Genomic DNA, 21,948 nt, shown 5'->3' with positions numbered 1-21,948 from the left:
CATCATTTTGTAAAAATTATAAGGGAAAAAAAGTGCTTTATTCTCTATTAGTACTATTAATTAGGCTTTCCACATCCTAGTGAAGTACAGGGAAGCTGCCTCTCTGTTTTGTTTGAGACTGTTTCCCTCTATAGCCCAGCTGGCCTCAGACCAGGCATCCTCCTGCCTCAGCCTTCTGAGTCCTGGGATTATAGGAATATGTTACATGCCTAACAAAAGATTAATTTTGAGGGATTAAATTCCATCTTAAAGATAACATTTAACTTTATGATGCAAGAACAATTTTATATAGTTAGAAAAGGATGCATAGAGGTTTAGGATTTTGTCATAAGCTTATAAGGCCTGATTTGCACTCTGCCAAGGTATATGTTTCCTTGAGCTTACCTATACATTTTATATGTTCCCGTTGAAACATTTTATTAAAACTTCTGTTGAATTTTTTTCCCTTCTAAACAGCGCCTTCACCAGTACAACCACCATTTTTCTCTGAATGTTCATTGGGGTATTTTTCTTCAGCACCATCTATTTCTTTGCCTCCACCAGCTCAGGTTTCAGTAAGTAAAGAAAATGACTGTGTGTCTTCTAATTTGTTTCGTAAAACTGGCATGAATTGCTTGCTTTGAATAGTGCTTAAAAAATCATCATCACTTAGTAGAATTAATAGCAGAAATATGCAGAATTAAGCAGTTGATTGTCTAGCTATCTACTTGGTAGATTTTTTTTTTTAAACTACAGCTCATTTTAATTTCATTTTGAATTCAATTCTTTCTTCTCTTTGCTTCTCAAATAATTACTACTCAGGAAACGTATTCCACAGCAGAATAAAGATTGTGGCTTCTGTGGATTTTATTTTATTGGTTTTTGTTTGTTTTTTGTTTCTTTGCTTTTTTTAAGGAAGAGTTTCTACATAGCCCTGGGTGTTGTAGAACTCAGTTTATAGGTAAGACTGGCCTCAAACTCACAGGGATCCCCCTGCTCCTGTTTTCTAAGCACTAGGAAGATTTAAATAGGCTGCTTACTCCTCTTTAGATAATCATAGTTACTTTTAACTTGAAAATCAGACAAAAGAAACATATTATCTATAGAAATTAAATCCTTTTTATTTTCTTTAAAAAAATGCATTTGGTGTGTGCGTGCATGTGCATGTGTGCTTATGTGTGCACACATGCGCGCACACATGTGGATGTCAGAGCACAGCTTTGTTTGCTCCTTCCACCACTTGGACTCTGGGGACTGCTTTAACCCATTGGGCCATCTTGCCAGCATTCATTGTCTTCCAGGAACTGTCAATCAGCCTGTGTTTGTTTTGACACAGGGTCTCACTCTGTATCCTTGGCTGGCCTGTAATTCACTATTCATTTAGATGAGAATGGCCTCACAGAGGGCAGCCTGCCTCTGAGCACTAGGTTAAGGTGCCTGCCATCACTCTGGGCAGTATCAGCCCAGTTTTTAAAAAAAAAAGAAAAAGTGAGGAACCATAAATAAAGGTTCTGCAGTTATTTCTAGATTGCAAGCATCTAGATATCAAACAGTATCTCCTACTAGGTAAGAGAACCTTTCCATTGAAATTTTTCCTGGTAAATGTGTGTGATATCTTCCAATAGAATTTATTGGAAAGGGAAATTGAAGTGATTTCTTTTGAGAACAAGGAATGAATGAGCTAAAATGTGAGGAGAAGTACTGGAAAGTCTTTGAAGCAAAACATCTAAAATAAGGGGTTTATAGGAAATCAAGTTTTCTATATAATCTCTAAGAAGCCTTTTTTTTTCACAAGGATTTTAAGGGATGCTATACGGGTACTCTGGGCTCTTATTCTTATAATCCCTTTGATTTATATTTAATTTTAATGATGCTTAAAATTTTTTATTACTACATATCTTAATTTGTTAATATTTTAAATTTAGCACTAGGCATGGTGGTACATGCCTTTAATTCCAGTGCTTGTGAGGAGCATGCAGATAGATCTCTTGAGTTAGAGGCCAGCCTGGTCTACATAGTGAGTTCCAGGCCAGTCAGGGCTACATAGTGAGACACTGTCTACAAATACACACCTGCTTTAACTTGATTTTACTTGTAGTGTTGTTGTTTTTAACTTGATTTCATCTGAAGAGAATGACCTTGTCTAATTTGATTCTTACACCTTCTAGAATTTTAAATGTAGATAAGGACAGGAACAGAGGTGTTTATATTTGTATAATTACTATGGAATTCATAAATGTTTCAAACATTTGCAAAAGGAACATTTTCATGCTTGATATTAAATTCTGGGTTAGCTTTGAATTACACATTAACATCACTATACATAATATTCACATCAGTATGCATAGAAAAATTAAAAATAAGAATATATACCTTTTCTGATTTAATATTGCTTCAGAAATGTTTGAAGTTAATAAAATTTGATTTAATTTTTTTTTTATTATTTCTTTAACAAACTCAGTCTGTGCCATCTCTGAGCCAGCCTTATGGAGAAGGCTTGTGTGTTTCTCTTGAGCCTCTACCTCCTCCACCACCTTTGCCACCTCTTCCCCCTGAAGATCCAGAGCAGCCTCCAAAACCACCTTTTGCAGATGAGGAAGAGGAGGAAGAAATGCTCCTTCGGGAAGAATTGCTTAAGTCTCTAGCCAATAAAAGAGCTTTTAAGCCCGAGGTAATTTAGTGCCTGACCCTCTAGGTGGTGCTCTTGTACCTACAGTTATGGTGGGTCTACTTTTGTCTGCCTGTATGAGGGTTTAGTAGGCTTTCAGGCAAATTAAGTCTAATGCTATGGAAATGTTTATCTTTTTCTTACTAGGAAGCATCCAGTAATAGCGACCCACCTTCACCTCCAGTTGTGAACAATTCTCAGCCTTTGTCAAGAAGCAATCTATCAATAGTCAGTATTAATACAGTATCTCAGCCTAGGATACAGAATCCAAAGTTTCACAGAGGACCTCGTCTTCCACGAACTGTGATCTCGGTAAAAACAAGCATAAGACAGTACCGTTCATACAGCTTATGAGAATTTTCTTAAAATATTTTTACTGTCATGTCACTACCGTCTAGCTCATTTATATGCAAAAATAAATTCCTATAGAAATACAAGTTAAAAATTATAAAGAAGTTTGAAGTAAGGGCAGCATGTTCACTTGAAGATTAGAATTTGGTACTGGTGTGTTTGAGAATGTATTTTCAGTGTGGTAGATCTTTTTCCCTCTGCTCTTAAAGATTATAAATTGGCCCATTTTCAGTCTTTTCTGGTGTTATTTTACCAAATGGATATCTAAAAATTTTTCTCTTGGTACTTTAAAATTTTTTTTTTAGTAGGATTGGGAATTGAACCAAGACCCTCACTCACAACAGGCAAGCACACTGCCACAGAACTATATCCTCAGACTTTTTTTAAATTTGGAAACAAGATCTCACTAAATTGCACAGGGAGGCCTTGAACTTGATAATCCTGCCTCAGCCTCCAGACTATTAGGAATTGCAGGCCTATGCCACCAGGCCAAAGCTGTTTCTCATCTTATTTATAACATGTTTTCACCCAGAGATCATACTATAATGGAAGAATTTATGATCTGAGTCTGGTGATAACCTGCAGTCCTAGCTTGAGTGTGAAGTCTGCCTGTGCTACATAGTATGACTCTGACCCACAAAACCAGAAACTAGGGATGTGGCTTGGTGATAGAGTGATTTACCTAGTATGTACAAAGCTCTGGGGTCAGACCCCAGCACTAGAGAATAAAGTTGAAATGACAATTTTTAAAATTTTATTTCCTGTTGACTTTAGAGGAAAATAAATAGAGCTAAGTCAAGTTGAAATTTTGCCATTTAAGTAAAGTAACTTTGGTTGGTCACCCTTTATGTGTAGTTACAAAGTCTGCAAAGTTTTATAAATGATTTCTTTGCCTTTTAAGAGTTAATTTAAATGGGAGTGTCTTTCTTTATAGAAAGACAAAAATTATGAAGAAGGTGATTATAGTAATATCGGGAAAGACAAAAATATAGACTGCTTCTTGTGCTTGGATTATAACCCATATGAGGCTATAATCAGAGACTGTAACCAGAAGATGCCACCATATACTATGTAGAGTTATTTTTGTGTGTTGATATACGCAGAATTTAAAAGGCTTGTCCAAAGCTGTACACTTAATTGTCACAGAGTAATGAAGAGAATCGAAATGCTTTTCCTGGGAACTGGGTGATGCTCAGTGGTTAAGAGCACTTGTGCTTCTTTGGGGACGAGAGTTAGGTTTGCAGGACCCATATTAAGTGGCTCAAAACCACCTGTAACTCCAACTCCAGGAAATTGAATGCCCTTTTCTGGCCTCCAAGGCCACCTGCACATACATGTGGCATACACACAGACACATAGACTGACACATACACTAATTATTTTAAAAAATGAAAACACAAATGCTTTTACTACCGTTAATAACAATTACATTGTTTTGCAGCTTCCAAAACATAAATCAGTGGTTGTAACCCTGAACGATTCAGATGACAGTGAGTCTGATGGGGATTCTTCCAAGGCAACCAATAGTGTTTTTGGTGGATTAGAGTCCATGATCAAAGAAGCAAGACGAACTGCTGAGGTATGTGCTGTAATTAATGGCGAAAGCAGTTGAGGCATTGGCACTTATTAAAGTTAATTTTGTTCCTGAAAAATTAGATCTTAGAGTGAAGGCAGTGCTTTGTGGGAAAAGTTTTGTGCTCTTAGTACTTAAATAATGAAGTGTCTATTGATTACATAGATTATATGGTTTTGAAAATTCCTTCTGTGTTTCTAATTACTCCCTTTTCAAAATAGCAAAATGGGTTCATTTTCTGTGTACAAGGGAGATGTGTTGTTGTCCAGTATTGTGTTATATTAACTAATAGAGTCTATAGTTTAAACCCTTTTAGAGTTTTTTCTGTTCCAGTAGTTGGTCAGATATGATTCAGTTCAATATTTTTAAAGGTTTTGACTGGGCAGATTATGTAATTAAGTTATGTAAGCTAGTTGACCACTAGCTTCTTTATTTTTTCTTTTTCTTTTCTTCTTCTTTTTTTTTTTTTCCCCCTGAGCCAGGGTTTCTCTGTGTAGTTTTGGTGCCTGTCCTGGATTTCGCTCTGTAGACCAGGTTGGCCTCGAACTCACAGAGATCCGCCTGGCTCTGCCTCCTGAGTGCTGGGATTAAAGGCATGCGCCACTGCCGCCCGGCAGCCGCTTTATTTTTCAAAAGAAGAGCGAGGATATTAATATATTTCTAAATATATTAGTATATACTGGGGTATAAAATATAAATACCAGTGTAGAATTTTTGAAAGCTGTTCATCTGTTTGACTTAAATACTTTTTAGCAAGCTTCAAAACCCAAAATTCCTCCAAAATCTGAAAAAGAAAATGACCCTCTGCGGACTCCTGAAGCTTTGCCTGAGGAAAAGAAGATTGAGTATAGATTACTGAAGGAAGAGATTGCCAAGTAAGGAAGATTTTATGTAATTCATTTTAGGGGAGATGTTTGCTAAAGTCCCTTTTGTCTGTAAACTATGACTCTAGAATATGAGCAATGGTGATTTTATCCTAGTTAGGTGGTCAGTGTCAGGATTTCCACATGGAGAGGTTGGTTATCATCTGTCAACGTAAATACAGTGAGGAAAGCGCAGAACTGCACTATGAGCTCTGCAGGCCAGCCTGAGTCTGTCATGTGCATGTATTCTATAAAACAGTGTATTTTAAAGAACTCTGGCCTAATTCATCTCTCTCAAATTTAGCCGTGAGAAGCAGCGGTTGATTAAATCTGATCAGCTGAAGACAAGTTCATCATCCCCAGCGAACTCAGATGTGGAAATGGATGGGATTGGTAGAATAGCAATGGTTACTAAGCAAGTTGCAGATGCAGAAGCAAAGCTTAAAAAACACAAGTGAGTTTCACTCAGTGTCTGATTAAATATGTCATGTATCTGAATGTGCCTAGATTGGAGGGTCTTTGTCTATATTTATATCTGCATATATCGTTATTAACTACTCTAGGATTATGGACACACACACACACACACACACACACACACCCATACACCCCACCCACACCCACCCACCCACTTCAGGGGCAGACAGGTTACATTTCCTCCCCACTAGCCTCTTAAGAACTCCATATAGGGATGTGTTGGGTACCTGGACAGGAGCATAGATGTGTGAGGGGAGGTGTGCTGGGCAACCCCTGGATCATGAATTCTTATACATGGTAGAACTATAGCAGTTACTCTTATTGACTGACACATTTATGAAAAGTAATTAATATTTCCATTGGAGATACCAAGACCTTAAAGGAAGGTTGGCATATTGAAACCTAGCTAAAATTACTTCTGAATTTCCTCATTTTAGAATCTCTTAGAATATCTTCATTGGAAACATGTTTTTATTTTTTTAGAAAAAAACACATTGATATAACATATCGTGATATATGTATGTGTGTATTTAAATTTATTTTTGAGGTGTATGTAGCTCTTGGTAGCCTGGAATTTGGTATGTAGACAAAACTGTCCTCAGATTTCAGGCACTCTAGTGTGAGATTTCTCTAAATTTTTTATGGATGCACTTAGTGCTATGAACTTTCCTCTTAGCACTGCTTTCGTGGTGTCCCATAAGTTTGGTTATGTTGTGCATTCATTTTCACTGAATTCTAGGACGTCTTTAATTTCTTTATTTCTTCCTTGACCCAGTGGTGATTCAGTTGAGTGCTGTTCAATTTCCATGAGTTTGTAGACTTTCTGTAATTTGTGTTGTTTTTGAATTTTAACTTTAACCCATGGTGATCTGATAAGATACAGGGAGTTATTCCAATTTTCCTGTATCTGTTGAGATTTGCTTTGTGACCAAGTATGTGGTCAATTTTAAAGAAGGTTCCATGAGGTGCTGAGAAGAAGGTATATTCTTTTGTGTTTGGGTGAAATGTTCTGTAGATATCTGTTAAGTACATTTGAGTCATAACATCTGTTAGTTCCCTCATTTCTCTGTTAAGTTTTGGTCTGGCAGACCCTTTGCTCTGAGGTAATGTCTGTCTTTGAAGTTGAGGTGTGTTTCTTGTATGCAGCAGAAGGATGGATCCTGTTTTCATATCCATTCTGTTAGCCTGTGTCTTTTTATAGGTGAATTGAGTCCCTTGATATTAAGGGATATTAATGACCAGTGATTGATAGTTCCTGTTATTTTTTCATTTTGCTGCTGGTGGTCGTAGTGTGTGTGTGTTTCCCTTCTTTGGGATTTCCAGGTGTGCAATTATCTATTGCCTGTGTTTTTGCGGGTGCAGCTAACTTCCTTGGGTTGAGTTTTCTTTCTAGTACTTTCTGTAGGGTTGGATTTGTGGATAGGTGTTGTTTAAATCTGGTTTTGTCATGGGATATCTTGTTTTCTCCATCTATGGTGACTGAAAGTTGTGCTGGGTGTAGCAGTCTGGACTGGCATCGTGGTCTCTTAGTGTCTAGGACCTTCTGGCTTTCAGAGTCTCCATTGAGAAGTTGGGTGTAATTCTGATAGGTCTGCCTTTATGTTACTTGGCCTTTTTCCTTTGCAGCTCTTAATATTCTTTCTTTATTCTATATGTTTAGTGGTTTAATTATTATGTGGTAACAGGACTATTTTTGGGGGGGGGGCGGTCTAGTCTATTTGGTGTTCTGTAAGCTTCCTAAGTCTTCATAGGCATGTCCTTTAGATTGGGAAAGCTTTCTTCTATGATTTTGTTGAATATATTTTCTGTGCCTTTGAGCTGGAATTCATCTCCTTCTTCTTTCCCTATTATTTTTAGGTTTGGTCTTTTCATGGTGCCCCAGATTTCCTGGATGTTCTGTGTTTGAATTTGTTGGATTTGACATTTTCTTTGACCAATGAATCTATTTCCTCTATCATATCTTTAACACCTGAGATTCTCTCTTTCATCTCTTGTATTCTGTTGGTTATGCTTGCATTTGTAGTTCCTGTTTATTTACCCAGATTTTCCATTACCAGAATTCCGTCAGTTTGTGTTTTCTTTGTTGCTTCTATTTCAATTTTCAAGTCTTGAACTGTTTCCTTTACCTGTTTGATTTTTTTTTTTCTTGACTTTCTTTAAGGGATTCATTGACTTCTTCCAATTTTTTTGTTTTGTCTTTTCCTTTGTTTCTTTTAGGAATTTTTTTCATTTCCTCTTTAAGGGCCTCTATCATCTTCATAAAGTTATTTTTAAGGTCGTTTTCTTCTGCATCATCTGCATTGGGATGTTCAGGTTTTGCTCTTGTAGAACTGTTAGGTTCTGGTGGTACCATATTGCTCTTTATATTGTTGAATGTGTTCTTACACTGCCCTTTACCCATCTGGGTTTGGGATAATTATAGGTACTGGTGTTGATTCTTGTAATGTCTTTCTTGGATGGGTCTTTTGTTCCTTTATTGTCTGTTTCCTTTGTTGTCTTATGGCCCGAATTGCCAAGGGTTCTGGTGATTGGCTGGTTGTCAAGTCAAGTAGGGTTGTCTCAGCTGAGGTTTGTGGGGGTTTGGGTGCCTAGATCCAGCATACTGTCCAGTTCTTCTGGCTGGTGTGGCTTTACTTATTTATGCCTATGGGGTCTGTTCTTGCAACTGGTGTGGGTTTTGCCTGTGCCTGTTCTTCCATCTGGTGTGGGTGGCACTTGTCTGTGATGTTGCTGGAGAGGGCTGTTCATGCAGAGATGCTGGGGCAGGTGGGATTGGGCAGCAGAGTGGATCTGTTCTTCCAACTGGTGTAGGTGGGGCTTGTACCTCTAGAGGCTGCTGATGTTGCGGTGGATCCGGTTGTCCAGGGCGGGAGGAGAGTTCGATGGTTTGGGCGGCAGAGTGGGTCTTGTGGGTTCCAGAGTCCAGTGAGTAGCAGCAGTGGTGGAGTGCCTGCCTGCAGGGCTCTTACGTGCTGGCTGACTACAGACAAGCTTTTAAGTGTTTGTCTGTGGGTCATTAAGGAAAAGGAAGGAGTAGGTGTTCATAGCCTCATTTCTAGCATTTCTGATCCTGATATTCTTTTTGTGAATCATGAAAGTGAATGTAATTGTGATTTTCTTTTTTTTTTTTTTTAAACGAAAGTAACAGGAGCAATGCAAGGCAGTATGAGGTCGTATATACAGAACATGTTCTGTTTTCCTTCTGAACAATATAATTAGATACTAAGTATTCTGAGCACAGTATATTCTGAAAGTGTTTATAAGTGTATTTGGTGTTGGTATTTGTCTTGTGCTAAACTATATTTCATAACATATAAGGTACATCTTCAGTTTATGGACAGAATTGTCTCTTTCAAATTCTAATTTGCATGTAAGATTAAAAATTCTTTGAATGCATTATTATATTATTACTTTGAAATTTCTCTGTTTTCATGGTGTCAAACTGCTAGTTCAGGAAACAATAAGAATTTTGTTATTTACCACTCAGGATTCTCTTGATCAAAGATGAATCAGTTTTAAAGAATCTAGTACTACAAGAAGCCAAGAAGAAAGAATCTGTTCGAAATGCTGAAGCAAAAATTACAAAACTTACAGAGCAGCTTCAAGCAGCTGAAAAAATCCTCAGTGTTAACAGGATGTTCTTGAAGAAGCTCCAAGAACAAGTAATGCTCTTTATAAACGATTAATACTGCAGTCTTTTGTTTACTGCGTTTTAAAAAAGAATTGTATTTTTATTCCTATGTATGTGTCTGGTGTCTGCCACATGTGTGCTGATATTCACCAGAATCAGGTGGGATCCCCTGGAACAGCCCCACTTGGGTGCTGGAGCTGAGCTCCAGTCCTCTGAGTGAGCAGTTAACTGCGAGCCATCTCTTTAGCCCCCAAACTGCATGTTTTATAGGCTCTTTGTGTGTGTGTGTGTGTGTGTGTGTGTTCTCTCTAAGGCAAAGGGGGAAAAATTTGAACTTACACCATCAACATATATGTAACCTGTGGTCTCTTATTGAGACATACTGTTAAGATATTTTTACTTTGAGAATGCCTCTAAAGCTATTGCATTTGAGAGGATATTTCCTAGGATTTTCATTTATATGTTTTCTATTTTCAGATTCACAGAGTTCAACAGCGTGTTACCATTAAGAAAGCTTTGACTCTGAAGTATGGAGAAGAGCTTGCTCGGGCAAAGGCAGTGGCCAGTAAAGAGCTAGGGAAACGCAAGCTGGAACAAGATCGCCTTGGAGTAAGTTGCTTGGAGGAATATTTTTGGAAAGTCGGTTTTTTGTTTTTAGTGGTACTTCTAAACTAAGAGATGCAAAAAGTAACTCCAACTTTGCTGTAAATTCAGAGAACAGATTATATTAATAATTATAAAATCTAGAGTATATTTTAATGATACCTACATTTTTGGATGCTTTTAAAATTTATTTTGCATTGGCTTTAGTTTTTGTTGGTCATAGATTAACTAGCAAACGTATGTTGACTTGTTAAATAGTTTGGCTCTCCTTGTCAGTTTGGTTTTGTGATGTTGGTATTATATTCCAGTGATAGAATTATCTTGTGGGGAATTGTATATGATTGTATAAAGTGCTATAAAATATTTACTTTCTCCCCCAGCCAAACAAAGTGATGAGATTGGATAATTCTCCAATATCAAGTCCAAGAAAGCATTCAGCAGAATTAATTGCTATGGAAAAAAGACGATTACAAAAGCTAGAATATGAATATGCCTTGAAAATTCAAAAGTTAAAAGAAGCCCGAGCCCTCAAAGCAAAGGAACAACAAAATCTTGTTCCTGTTGTAGAAGAGGAACCTGAGTTTTCTTTACCTCAGCCCTCACTTCACGATCTGACACAAGATAAATTGACCTTGGACACAGAAGAAAATGATGTCGACGATGAAGTGTCGTCAGGTTCCAACAGAGAACGGAGAAGATCCTTCCTGGATTCTAATGCTTTCACTAAGCCCAACCTTAAGCACACGGACACCCCTAACAAAGAGTGTATAAACAAACTCAGTAAAAGTACTGTAGAAAAGCCAGAACTGTTTCTAGGGTTAAAAATCGGTGAATTACAAAAATTGTATTCCAAAGCTGACAGCTTAAAACAGCTGATTTTAAAAACGACCACAGGCATTACAGAAAAGATTTTGCACGGTCAGGTCAGTGGCATTTCCTAGTCTCTGTGAAGTCTAGAGTTTACCCGGTGCCTCACTTGTCTTGTGGAGTTACTGTGATTTTGGTTGTTTTTGCAGGAGATTGCTGTGGATGTGGATTTTGTTACAGCTCAGAGTAAAACAACGGAAGTGAAGCCATGCCCCTTTAGGCCCTACCAGAGCCCTCTTCTAGTCTTTAAATCCTACAGGTATAAAAGATAGTTAATCGTTTGAGTTTCAGGGCTCCCCTGGCTCCTACTGCTTTACGTTGAATATGTGTTAATAGATAGAAAGAAGCATTTAAATTACAGTCACCTGGAAAACAAACCTTTCAAGGAAGGCAAAAATATGTATTGCTGTTCTCAGATCATGCCAGAAACTGCAGTTCAGCATGTTCTTATTCTGTTAAGTATTTTAGGACTAGAGTTTTGTGAAATTTTTAATTTATTCATTTATATATTCATTGTATTATTATTATTATTATTATTATTATTATTATTATTATTTTATTTATTTTTTTGACAAGGTTTCTCTGTGTAGCTTTGGAGCCTGTCCTGGAACTTGCTTTGTAGACCAGGCTGGCCTTAAACTCAGAGAGATCCTCCTGGCTCTGCCTCCCAAGTGCTGGGATTAAAGGTGTGCGCCACCATCGCCCGGCTAATATATTATTTTTTAAGATAGACTCACTGCATAGCTATGGCTGTATTCGAACTTGCTTTTTAGCTTCAAACTTGAAGTAATCCTCTTGACTCTGCCTCTCAACTGCTCTATTATAGGTGTGTGCTGCCACATCTGGACAGTACAGATGTTCAGTTTTGAGTTTCTATTTAGCACTCTTCAGTTGCCATTGGCCGGCCTTCGGAAGGTTGACTTGGACATTCTGAGATGGCTAATGTTGTCCCACAACATTTTCAGAATGCTGGAAGTTGTGGACCGCTAAATGGGTGTGGTCTTATGATAAAATTATAAAGCATTTAATAAGTAGTATAGGCTCATATCCTAGCATTTGTATTGGCTGGTAATGTATGCAAGAAATACTAGTAAATAGCATTTTATTGTGTGGTAGGGGAAAAAAAGCTTAGAATATAGCATTATTTATATGTTTTTTTCTGTATTATAAATAGTTTAAAGCTTTATGGTGGTGGTTGTTATTTATGCTGGAAATTGAACTTAGGGCCTCATATATACTAGGCAGGTATCTACCACTGAATGCTTCCCAGGCCCTTTTTTTAAAATGAGATGGAGCATTCCTACATCAGCTTGGCTTTCTTTGAGCTCAGCCTCTCAAATGCTGAGAAACAGTTGTGTACCACCTCACTTAGTTTTCTACGTGATGCCTCTCATGTTCCCATTATAAAAGTAGTTATTATTATGATGTATATTCTGGCTATTTGTAGTTATTTTTGGGTGTTGATTTGATTAGGTAAGCAGGGGTAGAAGTTTTAACCGAGAAAGAAAAATTTAAGGAAATGTCTAGCTCTTAGAGAAATGTGTATGGACTATAATGTGCCTATTCATTTTCTTTCTAGATTTAGTCCTTATTATCGAACCAAGGAAAAACTTCCCCTAAGTTCAGTATCATACAGTAATATGATTGAGCCAGATCAGTGTTTCTGCCGTTTTGATTTAACAGGAACGTGTAATGATGATGATTGTCAGTGGTGAGTAGTTTTTATTTGGAAGATATTTCTAGAGAAAGCCATGGTTCCTTAATTTAGATAAGTACATGGTTATCTTTTTGTGCTCCTGTTTTATTTTAGGCAGCACGTGCAAGACTATACACTTAGCCGAAAACAGTTGTTCCAGGACATTCTGTCATATAATCTGTCATTGATTGGATGTTCAGAGACAAGCACTGATGAAGAGGTTGCTTCTGCAACAGGTTTGTAAAGAGTTCTTATTGAACTTAGGAAATTAAAAAAATCATACACAGTTTATGACATCTTAAACAGCCAGTAATTCACACTTATGACACTTACCTAGATCTGCCCTATCAAATACAATAGTCACTAACTGTGTATTCGCCTTTAAATGTAATTTTTTTTTTTTTTTTTTTTTTTTTTTGGTTTTTCGAGACAGGGTTTCTCTGTGTAGCTTTGCGCCTTTCCTGGCACTCACTTGGTAGTCCAGGCTGGCCTCGAACTCACAGAGATCCTCCTGGCTCTGCCTCCCGAGTGCTGGGATTAAAGGCGTGCGCCACCACCGCCCGGCTAAATGTAAATTTAAATAAAAGCATAGTTCATCAGTCTTACTAGCCACATTTTAAGTACTTGGTTGCCAAGTGGCAGGTGCTGGCCAGTAGGACAGCAGTGATTTAAGACATTTTCATTGTTTCAGAAAGTTCTTTAGTCATGTAAATGGTTCAGTTTATTAGGAAAAAAATAGCAACACTTGTGTAGATAGTTTACTGATGACTTTAATGTAGACTTTTACTTTACTTTGCTGTTTTCAAAAGCACGGGAGTGTAAACGAATGGATGGATGTTTCCTGTCCAAACCACCTGGCCCCAAATAACTGACTTAGAGGCTGAATATGATTATAAATGCTTGGCTGATAGCTCAGACTTGTTACTAGCTAACTCTTAAATTGCCAAATGTCTCATGGCTTTACCTGTCCTCTAGCGATGTCTTGCTTCCTGGGTGGCTGGCTTGCTGGCTTCTCTCCTGACTCCTCCTTTTTTCTTCCCATCATTCTCAGTTTGGCTTTCCCACCTAACTTCCTGCTGAGCTACTGGCCTGTTAGCTTTTTATTAACCAATGAGAGTAATACATATTCAGAGTGTAAAAAAGGATTGTTCCACAACACAGGAGCACTAAAGGTTAACAACATGGTTTAGCCTCTAAATCTTGTAGTGAAGTAGCAAGTACTTTATTATAAAATTTGATGTAGAAACCATGGATTACTAACAAACACCTGTGAGCTAGTATTGTTGAATTTCTCCCCAGATTTTGGTGCCAAATAATGTCTTTTGGGTTAAAGGAATTAATGTGTGTGCACGTATGTGTATGTCACTATCCAGAGTGATTATAAAGTCACTGAACTTACTTCATCATTCCTCATTTGGGTCTTCTACTTTTACTTCATAATGTAGTCCATTTTAGTTCATGAACTGCAAATCTCAGTACATATTGTGGTATGGTGGGAAGGATTTGTCATAGTAGTTAAGCTAACTGCAGGCCTTGCCCTTTCATAGGTGTAGGTGTTACTGACTAGTACCATATATAGCTTAAGTCTTAAGTTAGTCTTTGCTTCATAATCTTTTAATTAGCATAGTTATTACAGTCAAATTTTTATATTGAATATAGTATCACTTTCATTTTCAGAAAAGTATGTTGATAAACTTTTTGGAGTAAACAAAGACCGAATGTCAATGGACCAGATGGCTGTTCTCCTTGTTAGCAATGTTAATGAAAGTAAAGGTCATAGTAAGTATATATGTGTGTGTGTGTGTGTGTGTGTGTGTGTGTGTGTGTGTGTGTGTATGCATGTGTGTTTATTTCTGTAGAACTGCAGACCATCTGGCATTATGTGAATGTTGTCTTTTACTACCGTGATCAAATAAATGTAGCTCTTTTAAAGTCTTCAGTATGATAAAGAAAACCTAGTTACACCAGTTAACAATCTTCTCCTGTCTGTGTTAGCACCTCCATTTACAACTTACAAAGACAAAAGAAAATGGAAGCCAAAGTTTTGTAGAAAACCTGTATCAGAGAATAGCTTCAGTAGTGATGATGAGCAGTCTTCAGGACCAATTCAGTATGGTAAGAAGATCTAGATCTAGATGAGATCTAGAATTAAGTGGTGTTCTCTTCTTTAAAACACTGACAGTTCTTCCAATGTATCTACTAACTTAGTTTATAAAATGCATTTCCTTAAACTTGTATCATTGATGTTTTTCATTGTCTTAAATGCAATTGCAATATAAGTATTTGTTGTGCAGAATTGATCCTGACATTGCAGGACATTTTCATTCATGCTCCTTGCCAAATAAATGGGAGGAACCCTAATAAATAGATCTCATGTATTTGCAGACATGCTGTAGTGGGATGAGCATAGCTTCATTTGAAAACCACTGCCTTGCCGGAGTCTTGAAACCACATGTTCTTTTTCCCTTTATTTTGTTGTCTGTATTTCCTTTAGTTTTTCGAGACAGGGTTTCTCTGTGTAGCTTTGCGCCTTTCCTGGAACTCACTCTGTAGACCAGGCTGGTCTCGAACTCACAGAGATCCGCCTGGCTCTGCCTCTCGAGTGCTGGGATTAAAGACGTGCGCCACCTCCACCTGGCTGGAGTCTGTATTTTCTGACATGCAGTAAACTCTGTGTGTGTGTTTGAAACCAGTGAAGAAACTCATGGTTGAGTACATCTTGCATTCTTATTTCTAGTTTGCATAATTTGTGGATTAATAATGAAGCCCTGGTTCACTCATGTGCTTATTTGTGATTATATAATATATGATTCTGTAGTTGAGATGTAGAAGAAATACTTTGTAACTTTTAACTTAGATTACCCCCCACATCGACAGGGCAAGGTCTCATGTACCCAAGGCTGCCCTTAAACTCCTGATCTCCTGCCTCCACCTCTGGAGTGCTGGGTTTATAGGTGTACACCATCATGGCTGCATTTTAACATTTAGTTTATTTTTTAAATTATAATTCACAATTATTGATGATATCACTTAACCTTAACATAATTAATATGTCTAATATAATTTACCAGCAGACCATACTTCTAGTTTATAAGCTAAGTCTTATTCTTATTTTCCTGATGCTTGAAATAGCACCATTCTTCCAGAAGTGCTGAGGTTTGAATGGTTAATTTTCTGACAGTTCAGTTTTAGAGCTGAAAATCATCTAACCCCTTGGGTTGTTAAAGAAGATATAAAGCTAATGGTATTTGTCCTTACAGCCTTCCGACCAGAGAACCAAATAAATGTTCCAGCTTTGGATACTGTTGTCACTCCAGATGATATTAGATATTTTACCAGTGAAACTGATGACATTGCTAATTTAGAAGCAAGTGTACTCGAAAATCCTTCTCATGTACAACTTTGGCTCAAACTCGCATACAAATGCTTGAATCAAAATGAGGGGTAGGTCAGCTTCACATTGTTTTGAAATATTTATGCCTTTCTTTTTTATTTTATTTCAACTATGGTCATTAGGTTTCCTTCTCATTATCAATGGAGTCTTGTTTTGAGACAGGGTCTCACTCTGACCGAGGCTGGTCAGAAACTTGCTTCCTGGCTCAGGCAGTCCTGCTTCAGCCTCCCAAGCACTGATATTATGTGTGTGAGCCAGAGCACCTGGTTGAGTATTTTAGTTTTTGAAACAAGGTCTTATGTTGTAACCTTGATTGGCTTAGAATTTGCTGTGTAATTGAGGATGACCTTGAACTATGCTTTCTTTTTACTCTCCAAGTACTGACATTTTAGGTAGATTCCATCATTCCTGACGTTGAACCATTATTTTGTTTTTTGACGAAGCCAAAAGTATTCTGTTACTGCTCAAAACCTAGTCGAAAAGTTTAAAGAATAGAGTGTGTTCATGGCTCAGTCAATAACAGGTGGTAAATTATACTGGAGTTTGTTGCTCATGGATCTTTAATCCTAGCAGGTGGATCTCTGTGAGTTTGAGTCAGGCCTAGGCTACATAGTGAGTTCTAGGCCAGCCAAGGCTACATAGTGATAGCCTGTCTTAAAAACCAAAATTAGGAATAAAAAAGAGTCTGTTGGCAAAATTAGGATGAGAATGGGACAGGTTAAATTTTAGGTTAATTTGCAATGGAGATTTAAGTTTATTTGACCAACTTCAAAGTCTGATGTAATTAGTGTTTTTTAAATTTTTTTAATTAATTTTTTAAATTTATTTTTATTTTATTTATTTATTTATTTATTTATTTATTTATTTATTTATTTATTTATTTTTGGTTTTTCGAGACAGGGTTTCTCTGTGTAGCTTTGCGCCTTTCCTGGAACTCACTTGGTAGCCCAGGCTGGCCTCGAACTCACAGAGATCCGCCTGGCTCTGCCTCCCGAGTGCTGGGATTAAAGGCTTGCGCCACCACCGCCCGGCTTATTTTTTTATTTTTTTAATTTTCCGTCACTGAGGACCGAACCCAGGGCCTTGTGCTTGCTAGGGAAACGCTCTACCACTGAGCTAAATCCCCAACCCCATAATTAGTGTTTTTTCTGTTTCATGGTTATATTCAAGTTACGATAAGTAATTTCATAGCTAGTAGTTTCTGTTACAAATTTCACACTCTGCTTTTTAATAGTGGAGAACAAGCCAGGGAATAATCTTTACAATGTAATTTTAAAGTATAACAATTTTTTTTTTTTTTTAAGTAGTCTACTGGGAAAGACTTATCTCAAAACTTTAGAATAAAACCTGTTAAATAAGGCAGTGGCTGCAGAGTGCTGATAAACCACATATACCTGAATATGGTCTTATTTAAGTTGCCTAATTGTGATTTCCATGAGAATAGGGTAAGTTACAGTGCTTTCTTGTCTGACTCGTTTATTGAGTAAGGGACAAAAGAACTGTACAACTCTGTGAATAGGATCATGAGAGAATTATCTTCTTTAAGAGATAGCAAGCCCTTGAGCTGAAAAGAACTATTATATTGAAAGCTTTGATATTTTGTGCTGGCAGTAGCTGGCCTTGAGAGAGAGTTGTTTAACTTTTCCTGTTTTCAAACAGTATAAATCATAAAAGGTATTGCTGAATATGTATGTAGATCACATTTGAAGTTGATAATCTTAGTGCTTTTATTATACTATGTTTTTATCTGTGATAAATGCTTGCTGAATATCCACTTAAAAAGAAATTATTTAGTCTATGGAAGATCAGGACCTTTGGGCTTTTGACAAATGTGATTTGAAATCCCAATTTATTACCTTTTCTCATTGTGATCCTGGCTCTTTTAGGTTCTAACAGAAAGTAGAGTTTTAGTTTGGTTCATTTGATTAGCTCTCCTTAGATGTTAACGCTGTAATGTATTTGTTCAGTCTGCTTCAGCACTGCTGCCGATGGACCCTTGTGCCACATGCCTGCTAGGCACTGAGCTTTAGCCTTAGCTGCTCAGGCGTCGTATAATGGAACGCTTTGCCCTTCCTTTTTAACACACAGACTGTGTTCAGAATCTCTGGATTCTGCTCTGAATGTACTGGCTCGAGCACTGGAAAACAATAAGGACAATCCAGAAATTTGGTGCCATTACCTCAGATTGTTCTCCAAAAGAGGGACCAAGGAGGAGGTGCAGGAGATGTGTGAAACAGCTGTGGAGTATGCTCCTGACTATCAAAGCTTCTGGACTGTAAGTAGAGAAGACAGCAATCATGTGGGTGAGATGGATGCTATGCTCATAATTCCTTGGTATGTAGCTTAATAGACTATACTTTTATCAGTGTGCAGATTAACTTACAAGATTCTCGGGTTCCCAGTCCCTTCTCTGAAGGGATAGGTTGTTGACTAAAAATGAGGAATATTTAAAGAAGACATTGTTAAATTTATTGGTTAAAGAAAAAAAATAGTTAAAATATTAGACAAATTGTTATGGAGTTTTCATTTGGACAAAATTAAGGGAGTTTCATAAAACATGAAAAAAATTCTTTTAAATTTCTGTTGTGTAAAATTATAATTACTGGGATTTAAACAATTTTTTTCTTCACTGTTTGTGAAGTCTTACCTATAATTTCTGCTAGTACTGGACTTTTCTTTGAGAGAATAGTTTTTCTTTTTTCTTTTCATTCATTCATTCATTCATTCATTCATTTATTATTTTTCAAGACAGTGTTTCTCTGTGTAGTTTTGGAGCCTGCCCTGGATACTACTTTTTGTTGTTGTTTTTGTTTTTTTTTTGAGACAGGGTTTTTCTTTGTAGCTTTTGGAGCCTATCCTGGATCTTGCTCTGTAGACCAGGCTGGCCTTGAACTCACAGAGATCCGCCTGCCGAGTGCTGGGATTAAAGGCATGCACTACCACTGTATGGCTAGAATATATTTTCTTATCTAAACTTAAAATTGTAATTGATTCATTTGTGAAAAGGATTCATGTTTGTCAATATCTGAACTCAGGAATAACTTCTGCCCACTGAACTAAGGAACCGTTAGATTCGGATAAATTTTTAGATGACTGAGTTATCAGATGTCTTTTGTTGTGTTTCTAAATTAGCTGAGCCTTAAAACTGAATCCTTGTGAACAGTAAGCACCCACTTCACCACTGAGTTATATTCCAATCCAGGAAACAGGTTTATCAGTGTCACTTTGTTTGTTCCTTTGAAATGCCACTTCCTGGCTTGGTTAGGCTGGCTCACTCCTGGGTTAAAATAATCCTGCTTCCTCAGTTTTACGGCATTTCTGTGCCAATATGCCTCAGATTTGTCATTTACCTCTGAACATAAGTTTGGATAGCGTAATGCCTTTTAGTAAATGAATTGATTACTGTAACTTGTCCTTTCTGAGCTGAGCTGCTGAATAGACTTGAATAGCAAAGGGTATTTATTATTTACTTAATATATTTAGTAATAAATATATTTATTATTTATTCTGAAGTTGATACTGTTGATTATCACAAGATTTTCCATGGAAAGAATATTCAAAAGATGTATTTTTTTCCTAAATTTGTTTGATCTTTAATCTGTCATACATTTCTAATCCAGAAGTCTTTTTTAAATTGTTTTATTTCATGTGCATGTGTGTTTTGCCTGCATGTATGTCTGTGCACCACTTGTGTGTTTGGTGCCTTGGGTGCCACAGTGCACGGGAACCTGGGACTAGATTACAGACCATTGTGAGCCACTGTGTGGGTGGTGAGAATTGAACTCAGGACCTCTGGAGCAGCTCTTAACTGCTGAGCTATCTCTCCAGGCCGCAGACTCTTCAAATTCTTCAGATTTTAAATAGTCACATACCTAACAACACAGATTGTGCATGATCATAAACTTAGGCTTTGTATATCTGTCATGGTCTTGATCATTGTATGTTGATTCAGAGAAATGAAGTGAATTGCTCTCCATAGTGATCTGGAGAGTAAGTACATCTCATTGTTTTAGTTCATGTGATTTTTGTGTTCTAATCTGTCACAGAAGGGCAGGTTGGGATATTATACTGAAAAGTAAATTTTTTCATAAATTGTACCTCTATTGAGACTCTTAATTGAAAGACAAAAAAAATCTCAAATTTTTCTTATAAAGCAAGATTAATTATTTGACCCTCTTTGGACCAGTTTCTTCACCTAGAAAGCACCTTTGAAGAAAAGGACTACGTGTGTGAGAGGCTGGTGCAGTTTCTGATGGGGGCAGCCAAGCGGGGGCCCTCAGATGTTCTGTCGTTTCAGCTTCTAGAGGCTCTCTTGTTCAGAGTCCAGCTACACATATTCACTGGGAGATGCCAGAGTGCTCTTGCAATTTTACAGGTGAGCGTTTTCACAGTATTTCCTTTCGGTTTGGAGAGCATGTGTACCTTGTTGGATTGTAAGGCACAGGCTTTGGATTTGAACTCCTCTGTTGTCACTTACAAGTAAGTTGTGGGGACATTCTACTTTTTTTTAGAGTTCTTACAAGGAAACATGGGAAGACTGTTTTAGATACTCACCAGCTAAGCCTTCAAATACAATCTAAAAGGATCAGCCCATAATGAAAATCATCTGGATTAATTGGGGGGGGGGGTGCGTGTTTTCACTTTTTTCTGTTGTTTGTTTTGTCTTTGACTTACCAGATTTTAAGTGTAAGGAAACTTAATACTTTTCATCTTATTTCATCATAAACTTTAAGGTAGTAAAATCTGTGCTCACCTCAAGATTGGTAATTTAAAAATTTAGTGACTATAAAAATTTTCACTTACAAGCTGGGCAGTGGTGGCACTTGTCTTTAATAGAACATTCAGGAGGCAGAGACAGGTGGATCTCTGTGAGTTTGAGGATAGCCTGGTCTACAGAGTGAGTTCTAGTATAACCAGGGCTACACAGAGAACCTTGTCTCAAAAAAAAAATTTTTTTTTTCCACTTATGGATTTAAAAATCACTTAAAATATAACGGTTTCATTCTTTAGATTTGAATCTGATTGTGGATAGAAATGTATTTTTAAAAACACTTACAAATTATTTTCATTTTCCCTAGAATGCATTAAAATTGGCTAATGATGCAATAGTAGCCGAATACCTAAAGACAGATGATCGCTGTTTGGCGTGGCTGGCCTACATACATCTTATTGAGTTTAATAGTCTCCCTTCCAAACTTTATGATCCATCCAATGCTAATCCTTCAAGAATTGTTAACACAGAACCATTTGTAATGCCATGGCAAGCGGTTCAAGATGTAAAGACTAATCCTGACTTATTATTAGCAGTTTTTGAAGGTAAGTGATATTTATAAATTATAACATGAACATTACAAATTACAAAACCAAAGTTTAGCACACCAGTTCATTTATTCATTAGGATTCTTTGTAAAATGGGATAACTTAAGTTATAACTGCAGTTTATTATCTAAATATTTTTAATATTACTGAATTACTTAAGATGGTCATTACATATAAAAGTTACATTATGATTTATATATGGCAAAGGATGTCAGTTAAGTGTGTTGTTAATAAATACATGTGCATCTGAATGCATACACACTTACTGATAATATAATTGGGGTAGAGGAGTTGATTGAATTGGAGAACTAGGTTTCTTGTTTATTTGAGTTTGGTTTTGTTCTTCTGGCAATCCTTTAAGGGGGAAGCTTAAAGGATAGGTTTTGTTTTTTCATCTAGCTAATATTTTCTCCATCAATGAATTTTATGACTATTATATTCTAAACATATATCTGCCATTGAACATATAATAAAGTTTAAAACCTGTTCCTCCCTACAATAAGGATAAAATAAGTATAATCTCTGTG

General features: G+C 37.0%; 1 protein-coding gene across 2 annotated transcripts in view; it reads left to right on the top strand.

Annotated features, from left to right (window-relative positions):
• Positions 1-21,948, top strand: part of Zfc3h1 (zinc finger C3H1-type containing) — a 54,613-nt gene that overhangs the window by 22,059 nt on the left and 10,606 nt on the right. For both annotated transcript variants that reach the window (XM_059245731.1, XM_059245730.1), the window contains exons 7-24: positions 457-554; positions 2,441-2,650; positions 2,795-2,959; positions 4,440-4,577; positions 5,325-5,446; positions 5,739-5,888; positions 9,399-9,573; positions 10,020-10,151; positions 10,526-11,068; positions 11,162-11,271; positions 12,592-12,723; positions 12,823-12,944; positions 14,386-14,487; positions 14,704-14,823; positions 15,969-16,152; positions 18,191-18,377; positions 20,289-20,477; positions 21,181-21,418. In XM_059245731.1, the coding sequence (XP_059101714.1) occupies positions 457-554; positions 2,441-2,650; positions 2,795-2,959; positions 4,440-4,577; positions 5,325-5,446; positions 5,739-5,888; positions 9,399-9,573; positions 10,020-10,151; positions 10,526-11,068; positions 11,162-11,271; positions 12,592-12,723; positions 12,823-12,944; positions 14,386-14,487; positions 14,704-14,823; positions 15,969-16,152; positions 18,191-18,377; positions 20,289-20,477; positions 21,181-21,418 (3,117 nt within the window). The remainder of the gene's footprint in view (positions 1-456; positions 555-2,440; positions 2,651-2,794; positions 2,960-4,439; positions 4,578-5,324; positions 5,447-5,738; positions 5,889-9,398; positions 9,574-10,019; positions 10,152-10,525; positions 11,069-11,161; positions 11,272-12,591; positions 12,724-12,822; positions 12,945-14,385; positions 14,488-14,703; positions 14,824-15,968; positions 16,153-18,190; positions 18,378-20,288; positions 20,478-21,180; positions 21,419-21,948) is intronic.

Source organism: Peromyscus eremicus, chromosome 18 (assembly GCF_949786415.1).
Source record: "Peromyscus eremicus chromosome 18, PerEre_H2_v1, whole genome shotgun sequence".
NCBI classification, from domain to species: domain Eukaryota; kingdom Metazoa; phylum Chordata; class Mammalia; order Rodentia; family Cricetidae; genus Peromyscus; species Peromyscus eremicus.
Note: the sequence above shows the minus strand (reverse complement) of the source record. Positions and strands in the feature narration are given on the sequence as shown.